The sequence below is a fragment of the Platalea leucorodia genome (genome assembly GCF_965183815.1).
Source record: "Platalea leucorodia genome assembly, chromosome: Z".
NCBI lineage: Eukaryota > Metazoa > Chordata > Aves > Pelecaniformes > Threskiornithidae > Platalea > Platalea leucorodia.
Window position 1 is genome coordinate 88,405,285 of NC_138858.1, and position 21,191 is coordinate 88,426,475.

General features: G+C 61.3%; 3 protein-coding genes across 8 annotated transcripts in view; all 3 read left to right on the plus strand.

The window, feature by feature from the left end:
• Positions 1 to 36: 36 nt before the first annotated feature.
• LOC309602474 (actin, gamma-enteric smooth muscle) lies at positions 37 to 4,323 on the plus strand. Of its 2 annotated transcripts, XM_082336063.1 has the most exons (9): positions 37 to 902; positions 1,690 to 1,861; positions 1,962 to 2,090; positions 2,187 to 2,297; positions 2,908 to 2,992; positions 3,089 to 3,250; positions 3,344 to 3,535; positions 3,772 to 3,953; positions 4,067 to 4,323. In XM_082336063.1, the coding sequence occupies exons 2-9, from the start codon at positions 1,736 to 1,738 to the stop codon at positions 4,208 to 4,210; spliced, it is 1,131 nt and encodes a 376-aa protein (XP_082192189.1). In that variant the 5' UTR covers positions 37 to 902; positions 1,690 to 1,735; the 3' UTR covers positions 4,211 to 4,323. The 2 variants fall into 2 exon arrangements, with proteins under 2 accessions (XP_082192189.1, XP_082192188.1); XM_082336062.1 differs by having other exon boundaries at positions 37 to 1,861.
• Positions 4,324 to 5,476: 1,153 nt separating this feature from the next.
• On the plus strand, positions 5,477 to 8,323 carry LOC309602309 (deoxyguanosine kinase, mitochondrial-like; the record flags this gene model as incomplete). Of its 3 annotated transcripts, none has more annotated exons than XM_082335796.1 (7): positions 5,477 to 5,555; positions 5,874 to 5,986; positions 6,073 to 6,254; positions 6,738 to 6,885; positions 7,267 to 7,382; positions 7,505 to 7,666; positions 7,815 to 8,323. In XM_082335796.1, the coding sequence occupies 7 exons, from the start codon at positions 5,477 to 5,479 to the stop codon at positions 7,879 to 7,881; spliced, it is 867 nt and encodes a 288-aa protein (XP_082191922.1). In that variant the 3' UTR covers positions 7,882 to 8,323. The 3 variants fall into 3 exon arrangements, with proteins under 3 accessions (XP_082191922.1, XP_082191923.1, XP_082191924.1); XM_082335797.1 differs by having other exon boundaries at positions 7,505 to 7,604; positions 7,815 to 8,322; XM_082335798.1 differs by lacking the exon at positions 5,874 to 5,986 and having other exon boundaries at positions 5,485 to 5,555.
• A 591-nt stretch (positions 8,324 to 8,914) lies between these two features.
• Positions 8,915 to 21,191, plus strand: part of LOC309602995 (methylcytosine dioxygenase TET3-like) — a 28,333-nt gene continuing 16,056 nt past the window's right edge. Inside the window, exons 1-2 of one of the 3 annotated variants that reach the window (XM_082337236.1) lie at positions 8,915 to 9,084; positions 10,020 to 10,207. In XM_082337236.1, the coding sequence (XP_082193362.1) occupies positions 10,178 to 10,207 (30 nt within the window). In that variant the 5' untranslated portion in view covers positions 8,915 to 9,084; positions 10,020 to 10,177. Of the gene's footprint in view, positions 9,085 to 9,419; positions 9,533 to 10,019; positions 10,208 to 14,042; positions 14,065 to 21,191 lie in introns of those variants that run through there. The other 2 variants (XM_082337237.1, XM_082337238.1) reach the window with 2 other exon arrangements.

Here is a 21,191-nt window from a genome sequence, read left to right on the forward strand (position 1 = left end):
GGGAGTTTGGCAGCTGCTGGTTGGCCTCTGCGAGGGCCACAGGCTGCTGCAGCTCCGCTCACCTCCTGCCAAGGCTGCATCCGCAGAGCCAGGGGTGGCTCCGGCCCCCCCGTGCTGCATTCGGGCAGGGGGATCAGGGGGCAGCACCCCCATTGTCCCCTGGGGCATCCGGGCTCATCCTGCCTCCAAAATCCTTTTGGGGAGAGGGTGAGAGCTGGGTGCACCCGCGACACAGGGCTGGGCTTTGGACCCATCAGTCCCGGCCCTGCTCGAGTCAAGGATTTGGGGGATGAGGGGCTTTGGGGCACCGAAAGCCCAAAAATGGGGGCAGAGAGAGAAAACCCCAGGGAGAGACATCCCAAAGGTGCCAGATGCCAGGGAGACACAGGGGAGCCGAGGCCGGGAGGAAGCGATGCACCAACCCAGTGCATTTCCAGTGTCTCGGAGGTGCCAAATTCCCATCCCAGACCCAGGGTGGCCCCCACGGCAGAGCCCCGACACCCACCTCCACCCGGGTGGGGTTTCTCCACGCTCTCCCCGGAAACTGGAGATGCTTCCACCTCCTTTTTGCCGAGACTGTCGCTTATAAGGACTTCTGTCTCACTTGTTTATCGGAGCGGAGCATAAAAGGAACAGACTCACAAATGGGATGTTGCCTCCCAAGCATCCCCACATACATTTTTCTTACAATAATTAACCGTGCTGGGTCCTACCATCAGTCCAAGGTCAATTTAATGAAATAAAACACCTTATATGGCCATATGGCTAACACACCATCATTTAGCCTATTTAGGGTCTTTGTTTAGAGAGGATCCGCCTCTGAGGTTTCACGGGCTCGCTGGTATTTATACCAAAGGCGCATCGGGACTCGGTCCCAGAGGAAAGGAGCTCTCGTGTCCACGGTGAGTACTGCCCAGCCCTGGTTTCCCTTTTGCTTGCCAGAGAGTGGGAAGGAAAAACACCCTGGGGGGTTTCGGGGTGCCCCAGTGTTTATGGGGCGGCCCCAACTCGGTTTGCACAGCATGGGGGGTGCCAACCCCAGCACGACCCCACAGCCGGGGGCTTCCATGGAGGCGACGAGAGCTGGGCTGCAGCCAAAGCGGGTCGTGTTCTTCCAGAAATCTCCGCGAATTTGTTTTTTTTTCTTTTTGGGCTCCTGTGAGGTTTTTGCCTGCTTCCCTCCAGATTCGGGAGCTCATCTGCTGCCAGAGGGGGGCACCCCCTGGGAAGGGCTATTTTTTTTCCCATTTTTGGGAAAGGATGTGCGGGCAGAACAGCCAAGGGGCTGCTGAGACAGGGCCTGACGAGAGGGCATCGCCTGCCTTCCCCCTGCCTGCTCGGGGGGCACTGGCAGGGGATGGCAATGTTGAAGCTCCCCGGGGAGCACTGCTGCCGGGCAAGCACGGACAGGAGGCTTCGGCACCCATTTTGGGCACTGGCTGGCGAAAGATGGAGAAGCAGCATCGGTGTGGAGCAGCACCCATGGAGGATGAGCATCACCCCACTCCCAGCATTGCCACACTGGGGCCGGACTTGGCAGCCGCCCCTCGGCACAGCCCGTGGAGCATTTTGCAGGGCTGCTCATCCCCAAGGACTCCAACGCTTCCAACACTCAAAGCCGGACGCGGTGGTATGGCGTAGCCCTCTCCCTCACCCACCCTTTAACGCTGTTTCCCCCCCTTGCCCCAGCTTTTCCCCCAGGTCCCCCTGAACGCCAGCCGCTCCCAGCCCCACCATGTGCGAGGAGGAGACCACCGCCCTGGTCTGCGACAACGGCTCTGGCCTCTGCAAAGCCGGATTTGCCGGCGACGATGCCCCCCGTGCTGTCTTCCCCTCCATTGTGGGGCGGCCCCGGCACCAGGTGGGTACCCGGGGGGGTGAGCGGCAGCCCCCAGCCACCCCCCACCCTGCTTTAATCACCGAAATGAGGCTAACGAGGCCGTCTCTCTCGCTGGCGTTAGGGTGTCATGGTAGGCATGGGGCAGAAAGACAGCTACGTGGGCGACGAGGCGCAGAGTAAGAGGGGTATCCTCACGCTCAAGTACCCCATCGAGCACGGCATCATCACCAACTGGGATGACATGGAGAAGGTGAGACCCCACCCCGGGCCACCCCGGGCTGGGGAGCGGGTGCTGGCCCCAGCTTCGGTTTGGGGTAAGACCCCAATTCTCCTTTGCCCACCTTAGATCTGGCACCACTCCTTCTACAACGAGCTGCGCGTGGCCCCCGAGGAGCACCCGACCCTGCTCACCGAGGCACCCCTCAACCCCAAGGCCAACCGGGAGAAGATGACCCAGGTAAGGCACTGCAAAACCCCTGAGGATGGGCCCCCCGAAACCGCAGGAAGGGCTGGAGGATTTGGGGGCTTAGCGAGCCAGGAGGGGCCGGCGCGGCAGGGGGGAGCAGGCGGTGGGGTGAAGCTTGGTGCTTTAATAAGGGCAGAGCTCTCAGTGGTGCACTCGCGTGGACCACGGCTTTCTCTGCAGCACATGGACCTGCAGGGTTTCCCACACAATGCACTGACCCACGTTTTTTCCGTGCAATGCACAGACCCACGTGATTTTCTGTGCAATGCAATGACTCACGTTTCCATGCCATGCATTGACCCACGTTTTTCCATGCAACGCAGTGACCCACGTGTTTTTCAGTGTGATGCAGCGATCCATGTGTTGTTCTGTGCAATGCATTGACCCACATGTCTGTGCAATGCAATGATCCACCTATTTTTCCGTGCAATGAACTGACCCACCTATTTTTCCGTGCATTGCAATGATCCGTGTGTTTTTCCATGCAATGCACCGATGCCATCTCTCTGGGAAGGCACGGCGCCCGTGGGTTGGGGTGGGATGCCACTGGGGACCCCCATGCTCCCCCCTAACTCGCTGCCCCTCTCACCGTCCCTCCCAGATCATGTTCGAAACTTTTAACGTCCCCGCCATGTACGTTGCCATCCAAGCTGTCCTCTCCCTCTACGCCTCCGGCCGCACAACCGGTGAGTAGGACACGCAGCATCCCAGGGACCATCCGTGATGGGGAAGGGACCAAGCCGTCTTTGAGCACCCTCCCTCACCTTCCCCCCTCTTCCCAGGCATTGTCCTCGACTCCGGGGACGGCGTCACCCACAACGTGCCCATCTATGAGGGCTACGCTCTGCCCCACGCCATCATGCGTCTCGACTTGGCCGGCCGCGATCTCACTGACTACCTCATGAAGATCCTCACCGAGAGGGGCTACTCCTTCGTTACCACCGGTACGGGGTCGGGGAGGGAGGTATGGGGTGACGGGGGACCACGTGGTGCCACCGCGGCACCGAGTTGAGCCTGTTCACCATCGTCTCCCACAGCCGAGAGGGAAATTGTGCGTGACATAAAGGAGAAGCTCTGCTATGTCGCCCTTGACTTTGAGAATGAGATGGCCACAGCCGCCTCCTCCTCCTCGCTGGAGAAGAGCTACGAGCTCCCTGATGGGCAGGTCATCACCATCGGGAACGAGCGTTTCCGCTGCCCTGAGACCCTCTTCCAGCCCTCCTTCATCGGTGAGCCCACCCCAAATTGTCCTGGCTGTCCCCTAGCTGGTTGCCCCCCATCCCCACCACCCCACCAGCAGGCAACCACCTCCCATGGGTGCCCCACAGAGGCATTTCAGGGCTCCTCCAAGTGCTTTGCACCCCAAATGGGGGGACAAACCCATCAGTGATCCCATGGCTCTTTTGGGGAGCCCTGAGGAGGCACGGGTGGGGGTCAGGGTGCTGACAGCCCCTTTCCACCCCAGGCATGGAGTCAGCTGGCATCCACGAGACAACCTACAACTCCATCATGAAGTGCGACATCGACATCCGCAAGGACCTCTACGCCAACAACGTGTTGTCTGGCGGCACCACCATGTACCCCGGCATCGCTGACCGCATGCAGAAGGAAATCACGGCACTGGCTCCCAGCACCATGAAGATCAAAGTAGGTGGTGGAGGAGGCAAACCGTGGCCACCAACACCCCAAATCCTCTCCTGGTGCAGGTTTGGGAGGGAGGGGTGTCAAGGGGTGCATCCTCATGGCTCATGTCTCGGCAGATCATCGCCCCGCCGGAGCGGAAGTACTCGGTGTGGATCGGTGGCTCCATCCTGGCGTCCCTCTCCACCTTCCAGCAGATGTGGATCAGCAAACCCGAGTACGACGAGGCCGGACCCTCCATTGTCCACCGAAAATGCTTCTAAGCCTCCTCCCCACCCCGTGGCGGCCCCTCACGCCCGGGCTGGGGCGCCCCGCTCCTCCTCGGTCCCTGCTGCTCCTCCCTACTGCCCACTGCGCATTAAAGCCTTTTCTCCAGGCTCTGCCCCTTTTCTGGGAGATTTTTGGGCGTTGGGGTTCGGGGCGGGCACTGAGGGTAACAGGGGGAAGGATGGCTCATGTTGGTGCCCCTGATCCCATATTGGTGCCCCTGATGTCATGGTGATGCCCTCAACCCTGCCTTGATGCCCTCAACACCACGTCAATGCCCTTGAGCCCATGTTGTGGCCCCCAACCCCATGCTGATGTCTCCGACTCTATGTCAATGCTCTTGACCTCATGTTGTTGCTCCCACCCCCATGTTGTTGCCTTTAACCCTGTGTTGATGCCTCCAACCCCATGTTGATGCCCTTGACCCCATGTTGGTGCCCCCAGTGTCGTGTTGGTGCCCCTGACCCCATGTTGATGCCCTTGACCTCATGGTGGTGCCCCTGACCCCGTGTTGGTGCCCCCAGTGTCACACTGTTGCCATCAACCCCATGTTGATGCCCCTGACCCCATGGTGTTGCCCCCAACCCCATGCTGATGCCACCAACCCTGTGTTGATGCCCTTGACCCCGTGTTGGTGCCCCCAATGTTGTGTTGGTGCCCCTGACCTCACGTTGATGCCCTCAACCCTGTGTTGATGCACCTGACCCCCGTGTTGTTGCCCTCAACCCCATGCTGATGCTGCCAACCCCATGTTGATGCCCTTGACTTCATGTTGGTGCCCCCAGCCCTCTCTTAATGCCCCCAACCCCATGTTCATGCCCTTGACCTCATGTTGGTGCCCCCAACCCCATGTTGATGCCCTTGACCCCGTGTTGGTGCCCCCAATGTCGTGTTGATGCCCCTGACCTCACGCTGGTGCCCCATGTCATGCCGATGCCCTTGACCCCATGTCAATGCCCTTGACCCCATGTCGGTGCCCCACACTGCTGCCCCCACCCCCATATTGCTGCCCCGCCCCCGTGTTGCTACCCCGCCCCCGTGTTGCTGCCCCGCCCTGTCCCCTCTCCAGCGCTGTCGGGACATGCCGTGGGCGGAGTCACATTTGCATAAATTAGCATACCACCCCCGGCACTGCGCGTGTCTCCCGCCGCCGCTTCCGCGGCCGTTCCCCCCCTCCCTTCCCACCCCCCCCCGCCCCGCCTGCCCGCGCGTTGACGTCACGGGGCGGCAGCGCGCGCCGCTCGTTACCATGTCATTAGCATATGACGCGGGAAGGCGGAAGCGGTGGCGGCATGGGGCGGTGCGGGGCCGCCCTGCGCCTGGCCCTGGAGGGGAACATCGGTACCGGGGCGGGGGGACAACGGGGGTCCCCGGGGTGACAAGGGGGGGGTGGCTTTTTGGGGGGGGGGGGGCTCCGCCTGGGGAAGGGGCTGGGGGGGGCAGGAGGATTTGGGGTGCGATGGAGGTGGGGGGAATTGGGGGACGTGGGGGACGGGGTGCAGCCTCTTGGGGTCCAATTTAACGCCTGTAATTAATTATTGCTGCCCGGCTTGGGGGGGGGGGCACCCAGAAAACCTGCGTTACCCCGCGGCAGGAGGTGGGGCGGGGGGGGACACCCGGGATGAGACCTCATCCTGGGCTGCCCCCCACTCCCCGCAGCCGTGGGGAAGTCGACCTTCCTGAAGCTGCTGGGTGCCACCTTCCCCGAGTGGCACTTGGTGACCGAACCCGTGACACAGTGGCGAAGGGTGCCAGCCGGCGGCACGGCGGAGGTAACGGCGGCGACTGGCTGCGGCCCAGCACCGTTCGGCACCACGCCGCGGCGGGCCAACCTCACCCCCCGTCTCTTCCTTCGTAGCCATCCGTGGGCTCCACCAACCTTCTCCAGATGATGTACCAGGAGCCAGCCCGGTGGTCCTACACCTTCCAGACCTTCTCCTGCATCAGCCGGCTGAAGGCGATGCTGGAGCCACCGCCCGAGCAGCTCCCCGGGACCCCCCACCCCGTGCAGGTCTTCGAGCGCTCTGTCTACAGTGACAGGTACCCAGCACCCCCAAATTAAAATAGGAAAGAGGAGGGATGAAGGGATTAAATGGGATAACGAGCATCCCCGTCGCCCAGGTTGTGTCCCCTGGGGTGAGCAGAGCCCACGGCTGTGCCCAGCAAAGCCCAGAGTGGTGCTTTATTATAGAAATGAGTTTGTTGGATAATTTGGGACTTCGTTATATTCCAAATAATTTTTGCTCGTGGCTGCCCCATCCTCACCTGTGTCAGGTGGTGGCTCAAAATCCCTTGGGTGATGGCTGGGCTCGGTGGTGGTGAGCCATGCCGAGCAGCTGCATGTGCCCCAACATCGCTCAGCCCCAAATTAAGGATTTCCACCTTAATTAAACACCTGCAGTTCCCGGTTGGTGCAAAAAAGGTGAAAAAATGGCAGTGAAGCCGTCTGGGCGTGGAGATGGCTTGGAGATCCCGATGCCGGCAGTGCCGGCTGCCCTCTCCCCTCTCTCCGTCCCTTCCCAGGTACGTCTTTGCCAAGAACCTCTTTGAGGCCGGGCACCTGCAGCCGCTGGAGTGGGCCATTTACCAGGACTGGCACAGCTTCCTCCTGCGGCAGCTGGGGCCCCGCACCGCCCTCCACGGCTTCCTCTACCTGCGGGCAATGCCGCAGGTGGGTGCCGGCAACAGCCCCCGTGTTCAGCAGGGAGGGGGATGCGGCAGGCATTCGGCTCGGCTTTGAGCCCAGCGAGCTCCTGGAATTGCCAGAATGTTGGGGTTTAACCATAAATCGCTGGCCCGGAGGAGCGGGACACACTTCTGTTCCCATGGGAATGTCAGTGGGAGTTTTGCTGTGGATCCTAGAGTGGATTTTGGGGAGGGAGGGCTGCAGCATCTTCCAGGGATGCCTGGCTGCGGGTCCCTCCCCTGGGGCTGCTTTGCTGGACACTGGCATCGCACTAACCTCCCTGCATCCCGCTAACCTCCCATCTTTCCCACATCTCGTTAACCTCCCGTCTCCGCCGTTAACCTCCCGTCTCCCGTGCGGGCGCAGACGTGCCTGGAGCGGCTGCGGCGGAGGGCGAGGAGCGAGGAGGGGGGGATCCAGCTGGGGTACCTGCAGCAGCTCCATGCCCAGCACGAGCACTGGCTGGTGGAGAAGACCACGGAGTGAGTCCGAATCCATCCCCGCCACGCTCCCCCCTGGCACCCAGACCAGCCGTGGTTTTGGGGTGACCCCTCTGGTTTGGGGGTTTATTTGGTTTAACCCTTTCTCTCCCTCCCTTCTTCAGGGTCCACTTTGTGGACATGAAGCACGCCCCCGTCCTGGTGCTGGATGTGGACAAGGACTTCGAGCATGACGCGGCCATGCAGGGCATCCTCATGGCGCAGGTGGGCACGGCCGAGGCGTCACGGCTCTGCGGCATCCTGCTGCTGGGAGCACCGGGACCACGGTCAGTGTTCTGCTGACCTCTGAGTCCCCGCCTCATCTTCATTTTTCCATATCAAAAATAATTTCCACCCTCTTGGTGAAGCTGGTTTAAACCTCGGCCATCCCAGTGCCATCCCAGTGCCGCACTCTCCATTGGCTTCTCCTTGCAGGTGGAGGCTTTTGCGACGGCGCTGCGAGCCGAAGCTTTGCCGTCGCGCCCCGACCCTCGCTGAGTGACAGCGGCAGCGTCCCTGCCCACGGGTACCTGCACCGAGCAGCGGGAAAAGGGCATCACCGCCGTGAGCTCCGGCCAAAGATCCCAACACCAAGGACGAGGGACAAGTCCTGGTCCCCAACTGTCCCCCGTAGTCCTTTCATTTTGGGCGAGGGGTGTATTTAAGGCACTGATAGCACGGGATGTTTTTAAGGTGAATGATTGGAGGTGCAGGCGTGTGATGAGCCTCGGGACAGTGTGGCATGCTCCCCGTGCTCCCCTGCGCACTTGGGGGACCGGGTCGCCGCCATGACCCTCTCCCCATCTATAGGGCTCCCCAGCTGGGGATGCCGGAGCCGAGGATGCTCCGTAAGGTGGATTTAATGCGCTGGTTAAATTCCAACAGAAAATCATCGTGGCTCATGTTGAAGTTACACCAACCCCCCTATTTTATTATTTTATATGTATTTTTTTTTTTTCCCTTAAATTAAAAGCAAAGTGACATCGAGCTCTTCTGCGTTTTGACCTGTGGGCAGGGGGGGTGTGGGGTCGGGAGTGGGGGGCTCCAGTGGGTGCTGTCCCATGGGGGGACGTTGTTCCTCCGATTTTGGGGTGTTTGCGGCTGGAGGAGTGGGGTGACCCCGTGGAGGTGTGGGGGGGGGACGGTGTCCCAGGGCCCTCCCTGGTGTGGGTCAGGCTGGGCTGGGCTGGGCTGGGTTTGGGGGAAAACCATGGGGGTTTGGCACCTGCTGGGTGTTTTTTTGCGGGGGAGGGGGGGTTGGCTCTTCAGGGGGACCCCTTGGTGTGGGGGGGATCCCCCCAGGGTGGAGGGGGGCGAGGATGGCGGCCCGGCCCCCCTCCGCCTTTAGGGGAGGCTGCGGCGGGGTGCGCGACCCTACATAAACACGGACGGGGCGGGGCCGGCAGGGGGCGGGGCCGAGCACGTGCGAGGGGCACCTGCCCCGGAGGTACGGGGGGGGCGGGGGGCCGTGGGGCAGGGATCGGGGGCTATGGGGCAGGGCGGGGGGGGGGCACAGGAGCCGGGCTGCCACCCCCGGGTTTTCTCCCGCGACCCTACAATAACAAGAGAGCAGGACCTGCACGGGCTCCGCTAACGACCCTACAACAACAACGGACCGGGGACGCTGACGTGGAGCCACGGCCGACGACCCTACAATAACAACCCGGCATGGATCCACGGCCGACGACCCTACAATAACGACCTGGTATGGACCCACAGCTGACGACCCTACAATAACAATCCAGTGCACCCCGACATCCAACAACCCTACGATAACGATCCAGCGCACCCCCACATCCAACGACCCTACAATAACAACCCCACAACCCCACTCCCCGACTCACCCCCCCCCCCCCCCCGCTTCCCCCAAATCCCTCCACCACCACCGGGGTGCACCCCCCCCCCCCCCAAACCTCAGAGGGTCTGGGTGCCCCCCCCCCCCCTTGCTTGCTGCAAAGCGTTGTGGGGGGTGGCACAGGGCGCTGGCCTTGAGCCCCCCGGCCGGCCTGCGGGACCCCGAGTGGGCGCCTGCAGAACAAAGGAAGCAGCAGCACCAGGAGCAGCAGCAGCAGCAGGAGCAGGAGCAGCAGGAGCAGGAGCAGCAGCAGCAGGAGCAGCAACAACGTGCAGCTCTGCTGCAACACCCACTCAGGGTGCGGGGCGGGGGTGTGTGTGTGTGTGAACAATTTGCAGCCACATTTCAACCCCACTTTTCCTTCCCCAAACATCCCACGCCGCCGTGCATGCACGTAGCTCCGGGTGGAAGCCACCCAGCCCCCTGTTTCCAAGGGGGTGCCGTACCCCTTTTTACCGGTAATGCTCTTTATATCTCAATGGGAGGGAGAGGGGTGTGTGGAAAGTTGCTGGTGTGCGTCTGAAGTTGCGCGGCGGCAGGGTGAAGTTGTGCGAAGCTGCATGTTTTTTTAAGGGGAAAAGAAAAATAAAAAGCAAAATGGGGTTGGAAAAAATCAGGGGTGGGATAAGGAGTGGGGGCAGCAGCACCCCGTTTTGGTGGGAGCTTGGGGGAAGGAGTGGGGAGCCAGCGGGGCCGCCCCCGGGGTGGAAACAGCGTGGAAATTAAAAGTCGGGGCGACTCGCGTCAGCCGGGTGCTTCACTCCACTTCGTCTCTGTCCCCACAGAAGCCACCAGCGTCCCCGCGGCGGGGGGGACAGTGACAGCGTTATGTCCCTCTTGCCGGGCACCCGGTTCGTCTGCCAGCCCGGTCCAGCCACCGGTTCCCCCCGCTCCCCCGCGGCAGGGGGGAGCCCCGAAATCTAACGTTCGCCCTGGGAGCGAGATGGAGAGGTGCGAGGGGCTTCGCCAGGAGGTGAGTGCTCCCCAGCCCCCCAAACCCATCCGTCCCTCCCCTTCCCGGGCCGCCTTCACCTTTTTGGGGTGATTTGTGGCCTCTTTGGGTCGGTTGTAACGTCACCATAACTTGTAGGGGGGCTTGTCGGGGTGGGCAGGGAAAGCCCCTTCTTGGTTGGTTGATGGTTTTATTTTTTTAAGGGTATTTCCGTGGGAAATGGAACCTTCTGCTGCCTTAAAAGCCGCTTTGATGCCTTAAACGCCCCCCAAAATCTCAGCTCGTCCCTGGGGCATCCCCAAAATGCCACCATAGGGTGGGTGGCAGTGGGACACATGGGACAAAACCCACCTTTAAATTGAATTTCTTTGAATTTCTTGGTATAAAGGAGCAAAACGCTGCATGAAACCCACCCAGGTGCCATTGGGGGGGGGTCCCCCCCAAAAAGAAGGGGGTGTTGAGGAAGGGGGCATGCGGGGAGGGCAGAGCCATGCCCGGGGGGAACATTGCCAAGAAAACAAGTCGTGGCATTTTCTCCACCAAAAATTACAACGCCTTCCTTCGGTGCTTCTGGTTTTACCGGCCGGGGTGGTTGTAACCGGGATTTCTAATATCGCACCCGTCGTGCCCAAGCAGGCAGGGGGACGGGGGGGCTGCTCCGGCTGGGGGGGTCTCTGAAGTGGAGAGGTGGGGATGGGGGAACATCTCCTGCTTGAGGTTTATTTTTAGGACTTTGCCCCCTAGAAAATTGCTGCTGCTTTGTGTTTTGGGGGTATTGGGGTGTGAGCGGCCACCTCGCATCTCCGAGTTGTATCCGGGAGGTTTTGCCCTTGGGATGGCCGGTGGGACGATGGGATGGGGCGGTGGCAACATGGGGACAGGTGGCTCGGCTGGCACTTGGCACATGGCGGGGCAGGGGGAAGGACTTTGCCCTTGGCAAAGTGCCGGTGAAAACGGCTGACGGTGGGGATTTGAGCCCTGGCACTTTTCCGGGGCGGGCATACTAAAAAAGATGATTTATAAAGATGCTGCCGGAGCTGGGGTCGGCAGCGGTGGGATTCCCCCGGGAACCGAAGTGCCGGCCGGCCCTGCCCACCCTGGGCTGGTACTGGTGGTGCCGGCGGCCGAGCAAGGGGTGTGCCGCAGTTCCCACGTCCCAGCGCCTTTCCCGGGGTGGTTTGGCAGACGAAGCGAGCCGGGGAGCCAGCCCCTTTCCCCGGCACCAGTTCTGCCCGTTCCTCCGGCTCGGCCGGGCCCGGGAAAGCCGGCGTCTCCCCTCACACCTCCGTCGCAGGAGCTGCGCTCCTGCTGTCTCCCTTGGGGTTTGATTTCCACGCCGGTCAATGCAGCCCCATCCACGAGGGTTTTGGGAGAGGAGGAGGAGGGAAGATGCCGGAGGTCGAGGTTTCGCTCCGCTCCCCGTCCCGCAGCACCGCCGGGCCCTCTCCCGCCCTCCCCGGGCAGCTCTCGATGCCTTTGCCATTTGCATAACTAATCAACGTCTTGGGAACCCGCTCATTACCGCCGCGGCAAAATACACGGCAAAGCCTCGCTCAGCACTGGGGAACCACCAATTTCTAACAAGAGCCGCCCAAACTGCCCAGCAAAGATCGGGGCTGGTGGAGGGGAGGATGCTCTGAGCCATCTCCCCCAGCGCGGGGGGACAAACCTTAAATAAACCCCACGGGAAACTCCGTGCCCAGCAGGAATGGTTATGCCGGGACCCCAAAACCCCTTTGCCAGGTGGCGGTGGGATGTGATGCAGCTCAAGGTGTCCCCAGCACTGGGAAATGAAAGCCCCTAACTGAATTTGGCAGGCTGTCTCGGTGCCAAACGCTGGAGATTAGGGATAATCTCATTTAAAGCATTACTAATAAAAAGTTACTAAATTTGTCCATCTCGAGGGGTTTCCCTGGTGAGTTGGGGTGAGGTTTTGTTTTTTTTTTTTTTTCCCCCAGCATGAAATCACCCCAAACCGGGTCTGGCATCTCCAAAAAAGCATCAGGGTGATGGGTAGGGTGAAGGACTGGCTGGGGTTCGTCTCATTTTCCGCCGGTACATCCTGGTGTCACCCGAAGGACCGTCACCCGCCCGCCGGGGGGATGTCCTCGGTTAATCCAGAGCGATGCGCGCCGTTACCATGCCTCCGTTGAAAATATTTCAGATCTCGGCTGCGATGTTAACAGCTAAAATGACTCGGGAGCAAATTGCCGGGTGGATGCTGGCAGACGTGCTGCCCTGTCCGGCTGGAGGAGGAGGAGGATGGGAGGAAGGAGGTGTCTGCATTAATTAAACCCCCCAAGTGTTTTTTGCAGTGACCTGTTGTGTGGTGGTGCTGAGCTTGGCCGGGCAAAGGGGGTTTGCAGCCCGCAGCACCACCGTGCAAGGTTGGAAACTGGGGGAAAAACAGCTCCTGGCACCAGTTTTATCCTATTTATTCCCGTGGGAGTCGCGTTGCCCAGAGCAAAGGTTGGATCCTGGCGGGCTCTGGGTTGGCGTTGCAATAGGGCTCTCGGCTCACGCGTGGCCTTTTCGGGAAGAGACAAGCTCCAGCAAATATCACAGGGATGGGGATGTCGGATTCGTGGTTGCATTTTCCGCCGGGATTCAGCATCTGGTTTATCCATCCCTTTGGGCATTACATGGGCCTGGGGCTCCTTGGGTCACTCTGTCTGCTGCAAATCCCTTTGGAAAACAGTTTTTACCGGGATGCTCCTGGGAAACCTTTGGGACCTTGGAGTTTGTAGAAGTTTTGCCAGCGATTTGGCCGGGAATAGGCTCAGAAAGCTCCAAAGCTGGAACATCCCAGGAGCATCACCTCTAAGCCCTGGATGGGGAAGGCTTTGGAGGAATTTGCTTTCCCGCTCCCCTTCCCCCCCCCCAAATACACGTGCGCATCGTGCGCATCCTGCCGAGAAGCTGGAAAAGCGGGAGCTGATCCCATCGGGGCTGTTTTAAGGACTCCAGCCCTGGTTTAACCCTTTCGCCGGCCCATTCCCACTGCTTTTCCCATGGGAAAATGCACCCCCCCCCCCCCTTTTCTCACCGGGGCCCAGATTTTGGGGAGAAAGGGGTGACCGGGTGACGTGTGGGTTCCTGCGTGGGATTTAAGCCTTGAAAAGCCCTGACGCCCCAAATTAACGAGGGCCCCAAATTAACGAGGGCCCCAAATTAACGAGGGCCCCAAATTACTGACATCCCCAAATTAATGACATCCCCAAATTAACGAGGCTGCCAGGGGTTTAACATCAGGAAAATACTGGGGGGGGGGGGGGGGCAGAGCGTGGTTTTGGGGATCCCCTGGCTGCTATAGGGGGCCCGGCCCCCGCGTGTTGCTGTTCCCACAGTTTCCCACAGCTGCTGCCTCAGTTTCCCGGGGGGACACAGACACGAGGGGGGTTTGGGGGTGCTGTTACCCAGTGTTTTGGGGGGGTGGGGGGGGGTCGCGGCGTGGAGAGGAGGCGCCTCCCCTGCGTGTCCGTGTCCATGTGTCCCCGTGTCCGTGTGTCCGCGTGTCCCTGTGTCCGCCCGCCCGCCCCCGCTCCTGCGCAGCGGCCGGGATCGGCTCGCGGCCCCGGCGGGGGGAGCGGGCGGGCGGTGTCGCGCTGCGTGGGGCGGGGGGGGGGGGTTACGCGTGGGGGGGGGGGGGAGCCGCACGGAGGGGGAAGGAGGAGGAGGAGGAGGAGAAGCAGGAGGAGGAGGAGGAGTAGGAGCGGGGGGAAGAAGGGATGCGCCGGTCAAACACCCCCCCGGCTGCAGCAGGGCGGCGGTGAGGGAGCGCGGAGGAGAGGGAGACAAGATGGCTTCCTCCTGAGGGCCGGATCCGTGCCGGGGCCCGGCGGGGGCTGCGCGGGGGCAGCGGCGGGGGGAGCGGCGAGGTAAGTACCCCCCCTCCCCAGAATACCCCCCTGCATCCCCCCCCGCCCCCCCTTGCCCCCCCGCCATGCAGCCGCGGGGGCGGCCCGGGGGGGCCGGGTGTAACCCCCCCCCCCGCGGTGTTTGCGCGTGTTTTGCGGCCCCGCGGGCGCGGATGAGCCGCGGCGGGCGCGGAGGCGCGGCGGGGCCGGGAGGACAAAGCGGCGGGGCCGGGGGGGGCACACGCAGCGCCCGGCCGGGCCCCGGCTCTGCCCCGCTCCCCTGTTGGCTGATTTTTTACTATTTTCCCTCTTTTATCCCTTTTCTTTCTCTCCAGCAGCTGGGGGAGGGGCAGATGGGGGTTGGGGGGGGGTATAAAGCCCTAGCGTGACCCCCCCCTTCCATCTTTATTACCCCGTTGCTTTTCAGCCTTTTAAAAAAAATTATTATATTTATTAATCCTCTCCCCTCCCTCCATCCTCTAAATGTGCTGAGCTCAGAGGTACGGCGGGTGATGCTAACAAGGGCGATGAGGCTCCCCTGGCGTGACGTCACCCTGACGTAACCTGGCCGCTGGCAGCTGTCATCCCTCGCCGTGACGAGGACACGGGGTCCGGCGAGGTCGGCCCCCCGCTTTTCATCACACTGTGAATAACGGGGGTAGGATGGAGGTGGGGAGAAAAGGCGGCTTGTCCTCCCCGGGGGGGGGGGGGTGTCTCATTCGCCATCCGAGGCGGCGATTTGGGTTATTCCAGTGCCAAGAGCGGTGTGGTTTGGCGGCAGGCAGGATCCGACCAGCTGCAGATGCTGGTGGCATCGGAGGACGTCCCCGAGGTCAGGGAGAGCGTGCCGAAATGCGTGGCTGCGCCGAAGTTTTGAGTCCGCGGTGAGCGGCTTCGGCACCACGTGTTTTTGAGGGATGGGGATGCTTCAGATCTCGCACCCGGAATGCGCCGGCGCGTGCACCCGCCTGCCCGCCAACGCCGGAGCCGCCTCCGGATCCGCGGATGCTTTGCAAAATAAGATCCCTTCCTAGGTGCCAGGGTGCCGGGTACTGCGGGGTGCCAGGATGCGGCGAGTGCCGGTGCGGCCCCGCGGTTGCATCATGCTGGGGAGGGATGGGCAGCGCCGGAGCAGAGTCCTCGCAGGTTGTTACGGTGGCCCCATAAACGAGCCCCGCTCTTGGCCTTTGGCACCTAATTAGCTGTGACGAGGTTTGTTTTTCGGATTACCAACCTGGACCCTTTATTGCAGGTAATTAAGGGGAGAGGTGGCTCGGAGGAGGAGCCCATGGGACCTTGGGAAAGCAAAATGTGCCCCCCGCCCCGTCCAGCCTTTCCTGGTGGGGCTTTGCTGGCCCCACTGGGGACGGGAACGGCGAAGCGGTGACACGGTGCTTCTGGGACACACGGTTGTGCTGCGGCTGTGTCCCAGAAAGCTTTTCTGGGGTGTCCCCCATGCTGGCACACTGGGAGTGAGCTGTTCCTACAGCACTGGGGTCCCCGGTCCTCTGCCTGCATGTGCTGGCATCCCTGGTCCCTGTCCCCGTGGCATCAGGGTCCTCGGTCCTCTGCCTGCATGTGCTGGCATCCCCGGTCCCTGTCCCCGTGGCATCAGGGTCCTCGGTCTGCTGCCTGCATGTGTTGGGGTCCCCAGTCTTTGCCCCATGGCGTCAGGGTCCCCACGTGTGCTGGGGTCCCTGGTTCCCATCCCTGTGGTGCTGTGCATGTGCTGGGGTCCCTGGTCCCTGTCCCTGTGGAACTGGCATATTCAGATTCCTGCCTGCATGTGCCAGGGTCCCCGGTCACCATCCCCACAGCATCAGGGTCCCTGGTCCCCTGCCTGTGTGTGCTGGGGTCTCTGGTCCCCATCCATGTGGCATCAGGGTCCTCAGTCCCCTGCCTACGTGTGCCAGGGTCCCCTGTCTCTATGGCATTGTGTGTTCCTGTCCCCATAGCATCGGGGTTCCCGACCCGCTGCCTACGTGTGCTGGAGTTCCCCAGTCCCCATCCCCACTGCATCAGGGTCCTTGGTCCCCTGCCTGTGTGTGCCCGTGTCCCCATCCCTATGGCAGTGGTGTCCCTTGTCCCATGCCTGTGCACGCTGGGGTCCCTGCTCCTTGTTTCTGCAGTGTTGGGGTCCCTGCTCCCCTCCCTGCATGTGCAGGGGTCCCTAGTCCCCATCCCCGTGCCATCAGGGTCCCCAGCCCCCTACCTGCGTGTGCTGGCCTCCCTTGTCCTTGTCCCTATGATGTTGGGGTCCTTGGTCCCTTGCCTGCATGTGCCGGCGTCCCCGGTCCCCGTTCCTATGGCAGTGGGGTCCCCATTCCCTGCCCATGCGTGCCGGGGTCCCCGCTGTGGCCCTCACTCCACGTGCGCGCAGGGAGCTTTTCTAACAGGATGGCAGCGAAGGGGCCAGCGCTGAAGCCCACTGTCCCCGTCCCCTTGCTGTCCCCACCGTGGCTCGGGATGCGGGCTGGGATGAGTGCAATGGACCCCAAACCCAGCCCTCCTGGGGAGTGGTCCCCCTTCTCCCTTCCTCTGCCAGCTCTTTAATCTCACTGCTTTGAGCTCAGTGCAAGAGGGTGCCAGACCATTTTTGAGGATGAAAGAGCTTTTTTTTTTGTCCCCCCCCCCTCCCCGGGCCGGCATCCAAAGGAAGATGAAATGAAACGGGAAGAGGCTGGAGGTGAAACAGCTGCGATCAGCTCCGTCCCCGCTCCACATCTGCCCGCCACACCACTGCCAGCTCTGCAAACTGAGCTCAACCCCAATTTTCTCCTCTCTTCCGGGGCCAAAACCCCATTTCCATGGGAGCTGGGATGCTTGGCGGTGGCGGGACAGGGCTGGCAGCGTGCAGGCAGCGGGATTTGCAGGCGGGGTTCTGCCGGGTTGTCGGAGGGAGTCGTGTCGCGGGGACAATGCGGTGTGTTTGTTTGCTACAGCTAAAATGGCAGTTCTTAAGTGGAAAAAAAAAAAAGAGAAGTGCTTCTGCACATCCAGTCACTGCATCTTTTGATTAAATGAGATTTTGCTGTCGAACGGGGGAGCTGGGGACCACAAGCTCCCGAGCCTGCAATTTCCATCGCAGCCAAATGAGGGGAAAAAAAAAACCTTGAACCACCCCAAGCCCTGAAAACGCTGTAAAAAAAAAACGGATTGGAACAAGTTGTAATTGCTGCAGTCATCAGCACAGAGGCTGGGGGATGCTGTGTAATGGCTGGAGGGTTCGTCACCACAGAGCTGGTGGCTGCTGGTGGCACAGCCCCGGTCACCACAGCCCCCTGCTTCCCAGCCTGGCCAAAATGGGTGGAGGAGCATCCCAGGAGCTGCAGCCCGTTGCAAATGCTGTGCTGGAAGGCGATGGGATGCAGGAGGGGGACAAGCAGCAACAGGGTGAGGGGCTTTAAAGACCCTGAGCCTGTTACAGACCCCAGTTGGTGTTGCAGTTGAAGCCATTGCATTTAAGGCCATTGTACTTAAAGCCGTTGCATCTATCGCCGTTGCACTTAAAGCCATAGCATATAACACTGTTGCATTTAAGCCGTTGCACTTAACACCATTGCATCTAAAGCTGTTGCACTTAAAAGCTGTTCCATTTAACGCCGTAGCATCTAACACCATTGCATTTAAAGCCATTGCATTTAAGCCATTGCACTTAATGCCGCTGCATTTAAAGCCCTTGTACTCAAAGCCGCACCAATTAAAGCCCTTGCACGTAAAGCCGCACCAATTAAAGCCATCACAACACAAGTCTTTGCAGCGGGGCCGACTTTTCCCACCCGTGCTGGGTGCCTCGCTGAGCCTTCCCGGTTGGGCTGCCAGCGTGAAGGTAGCCGCTGCCTGTCCCTCGCCCATCCCCGTGCTCCTCGCCTGCAGCCGCTGGCAGCCGGTGCTGCCGGCCGGAGCACGCTGCCTGCCCGCACATGGCTTTTTTTAGGTTTACAAACATGACGGCCCCGTGCACGCGCCGCTTCCCCCCCTCCTTCCCCGTGAGTCATCAACCCCGTCACCGGGCCGGGGAAGCCGTAGGCGGCGTCGGCGCATCCCCCACGGCACTGATGACCCCAGTGGGGGGAAAAAAAGCAAAATCAGATTTTTTTTTTTTCCCTTTTTTATCATTCCCATTCCTCTTTCGGCGAGTGAGATGCAGAGGATGTGGATGGCGACTGCGGCGGTCATCCCAGCTCGCGGGTGGTCCATGATAGGGTGGTTTTGGAGAGGACCGCAGCACCGGTTGGAGGGTGGGAGAGCTGGAATACCGCTGGCTTCCTTGCCCAGCCAGTGGCCGTGTTTCAGTAGCCCTGGATTCAAAGCGATGCTGATCGGCCCGGTTTTGGGGATAGGTGAGGTTTTGGGGGGGGGAAAGCCAGTGAAACCCCAAAATGTAGGGAGAGGTGCTGGCAAAAGCCTCGCTGTGTGGCTCCCTGGAGCCCGGCAGTGCTGGTGCCGTGGCTGCTGGTGAGCGAGGAGGTGCCGAAGCCCCCGCGGCTGAGCTCATCGCCGGAGCCGGTTGGCGTCAGGGCTGAGGTGGCTGTGGTGACTCAGCAGCGGCAGCGCTGACTCAGCGGCACTGGCCCCAGGGAGCCGGGGGGGGCTTTAAATTTTGGGAGAGAAAAAGGGGATTTTTTTGTATGGTGTGCTGCAAAATGGTTTTGCCGGTGTCGAGGCAGTGTCGTACCGCCAGTATGCATTTTTCACCCCGTGCGTCTTCCTCCGGCCTTCAGAAAAGGGATTTAATCCAGAGGGTTTGCGTCTCCCACCCGCTGCAAGATGCTTTTCCCCATGGAGGACGGGTCGCGGCAGTGAAACCAGCTCTGGGTTTGGCAGAGCCGGCGTTTTCCCTGCTCCCAGACGGGGCAGGGCCAGGCTCCCACTCATCTCCCGGCTCCTGCCCGCCGGCCATCGCACCGCTGACTTGTCCGTGCTTGCCGGGCGGGAGGGCGGCGGCATGCATGGTTCTCCTCCTCCTCTGCCGAAAGGTCGGGCTGTGCGGCACGGCACGAGTTGCCCCTGCGTCCGGGGACGACGACCACAGCGTCCCCCAGGTACAACGGGATGGGGATGGGCTGGAGGTGAGCCAAGCACCCATGGATGCTGGGTGGCACATCCTCAACTTGCACCTGGGGGCCAGGGGCCTGCGGGGACCCCCCCGGCTTGAACCGGTGGGGCAAAGCCTTGAAAACGGGTGCAGTTTGGTTAGTGCATGGGTGCAGGGCGGCTTTCCTCCTCGCTCCCCAAAAACCAGCTTTTCCTCCCCCTGATTTGCAACGCAAAGCAATCAGGCAGGGTGGAAATGTCCCCACGGAGGGGGGGGGGGGGGGGCCGGGAGGGGACCAAGCCCTGTCCCGCAGGGGACGCTGGCAGCGGGGCTGCGAAATCCGGCCCAGCCCCGCGGGGGCGGCTGGGCTGGGGCTGGGCGAGGGGCGAGAGGCGAGGCGAGGCCCCGAGCCTTTCTCCTATGGCCCACGCGCTTCCCCCTTCCTTCTTCCTTCCCAGGTGGGTCTTTTTTCCTTCCCCACCCTGTCCCCTTCCTCCCCGTTCTCTTCCCCTTCTTCCCCTTGTTTCCCTTCCTCCCCATCTTCCTTTTCTTCCCCTCCTTCTCCATCTCCTTTCTCCCCTTCTTCCCCTTTCTCCCCATTTCTCCCCATCCCCTTCCCTTTCCTCACTTTCTCCTTCCCTTTCTCCATCCCCTTCCCCATCTCCATCCCCATCTTCCCCATGCACTTCTTCCCCTTCCCTTTCTCCTTCCCTTTTCTCCCTATCCCCTTCTTCCCCTTCTTCCTCTTCCCCTTCCTCCTCTTCCTCTTCCCCTTCGCCTTCCCTTTTCCCTTCTTCTTCCCTTTCCTCCCCATCCCCTCCTTCCTTCCCCTTCCCCAGGGACAGAGCAGACACTGCTCCCCTGCTGTGCCGCTGCTCCCCACCAGCCAGCGATTTGGCTTTGCCCAGCCAGCCCCGGTGCCAATCTGGTAGCCGAGCACCGGCACGAGAGGAGCCAGCTGTGTTTGAGGAAAAAGCCGCTCCAAGCAACAAAAATAGCACTGCGTTTGTTTTTTTTTTTTTCCCCTCCTTCTTTTCCCTTTCAAGAGCTCGGCTCCCTCCCTGCCCGGCCAGAGCCGGCAGCCTGACGCGGCTCTGCGCCGTGCCAAGCCTTTCCCCCTGCCCGCGCCAACTGGCGGCTCCCGGCTCGGCTCTGCGCCGCAGTGGGAAGGCACACCGTAGTGGGAGCGCACGCTGTGGCTTGGCTGTGGCAGCTTGCTTCCCAAAAGCTGCTCTGGTGGGAGCATCCGCTGGGATATTGCTCACCTGGCCCCGGTGCTGAGCATCCCTGCTCCAAACATCCCTTCCCCAAGCATCTTCACCCGAGCATCCCGATCCTGAGCATTCCCACCCCAAGCATCCTTTCCCTGAGTATCTGGATCCCGAGCATCCCTTCCCAGGGCATCCCTGCCCTGAACATTCCTGCCCTGAGCATCCCTGCTGTGGTCCCTCCAAAAGGGAATACCATTTTCCTGAAGGAAATGAGGAGGATGGAGATGGGAACAAATTTTTTTCCACCTGGAAAGAAAATTTTCTTCCACCTGGAAAAAAATCCCCCATCTCCCTCAGAAGCTCCTGACGCTGGTGGGATGCCGGTGTAGGAGCCAGGAGCAGGACTATATCGCGTTCAACTGGCTCGTCGTACCCCAGTGAGAAGGAAAAGGGGGTGAAATAATTGCCCCGGCACCATCCGAAGTGGGGTTATGGCTATGGGGGTCCCCGAAAGTGCTCCTGGGGCTCTTGTAAAGCAGAGCCAGGCTTCCTGCGGCGTAAATCAGCTCAGCTCTCTCAGCATCGGCGCTATTCCGGCTTTTCTCCGGGCTAAATGAGGACAGGAGCGAGCAGCTCAGACCCAGCGCCGGGGTCAGCTGGGGCCATGGAAACAGCTTGGAAAACAAGGCGGGAGAAGCAGCCGTGGCCGCCCACGGTGCCGGGAGGCAGCGGGGCCGTGAGCCGGTGTGGTGGGTACCCTGGCTGGGGGGGAGCCAGGGGGGAGCCGGGGGCTGTCATGGGTCCGGCTTGGCGCTCGGGCTTCCCAGATATCCTTTATTTTCCATTTCTGGGGGAGTTGAGCATGGATTTAGGGCATCCGCGCCATGCAACTCCTCTCC

Bases quoted from the DNA above. Each gene is read 5' to 3' on its own strand.
- LOC309602474 (XM_082336062.1), top strand. From the start codon at position 1,736: ATGTGCGAGGAGGAGACCACCGCCCTGGTCTGCGACAACGGCTCTGGC. The intron at 2,298-2,907 runs GTAAGGCACTGC...CGTCCCTCCCAG, and splicing joins ACCGGGAGAAGATGACCCAG to ATCATGTTCGAAACTTTTAA. The intron at 2,993-3,088 runs GTGAGTAGGACA...CCCTCTTCCCAG, and splicing joins CGCCTCCGGCCGCACAACCG to GCATTGTCCTCGACTCCGGG.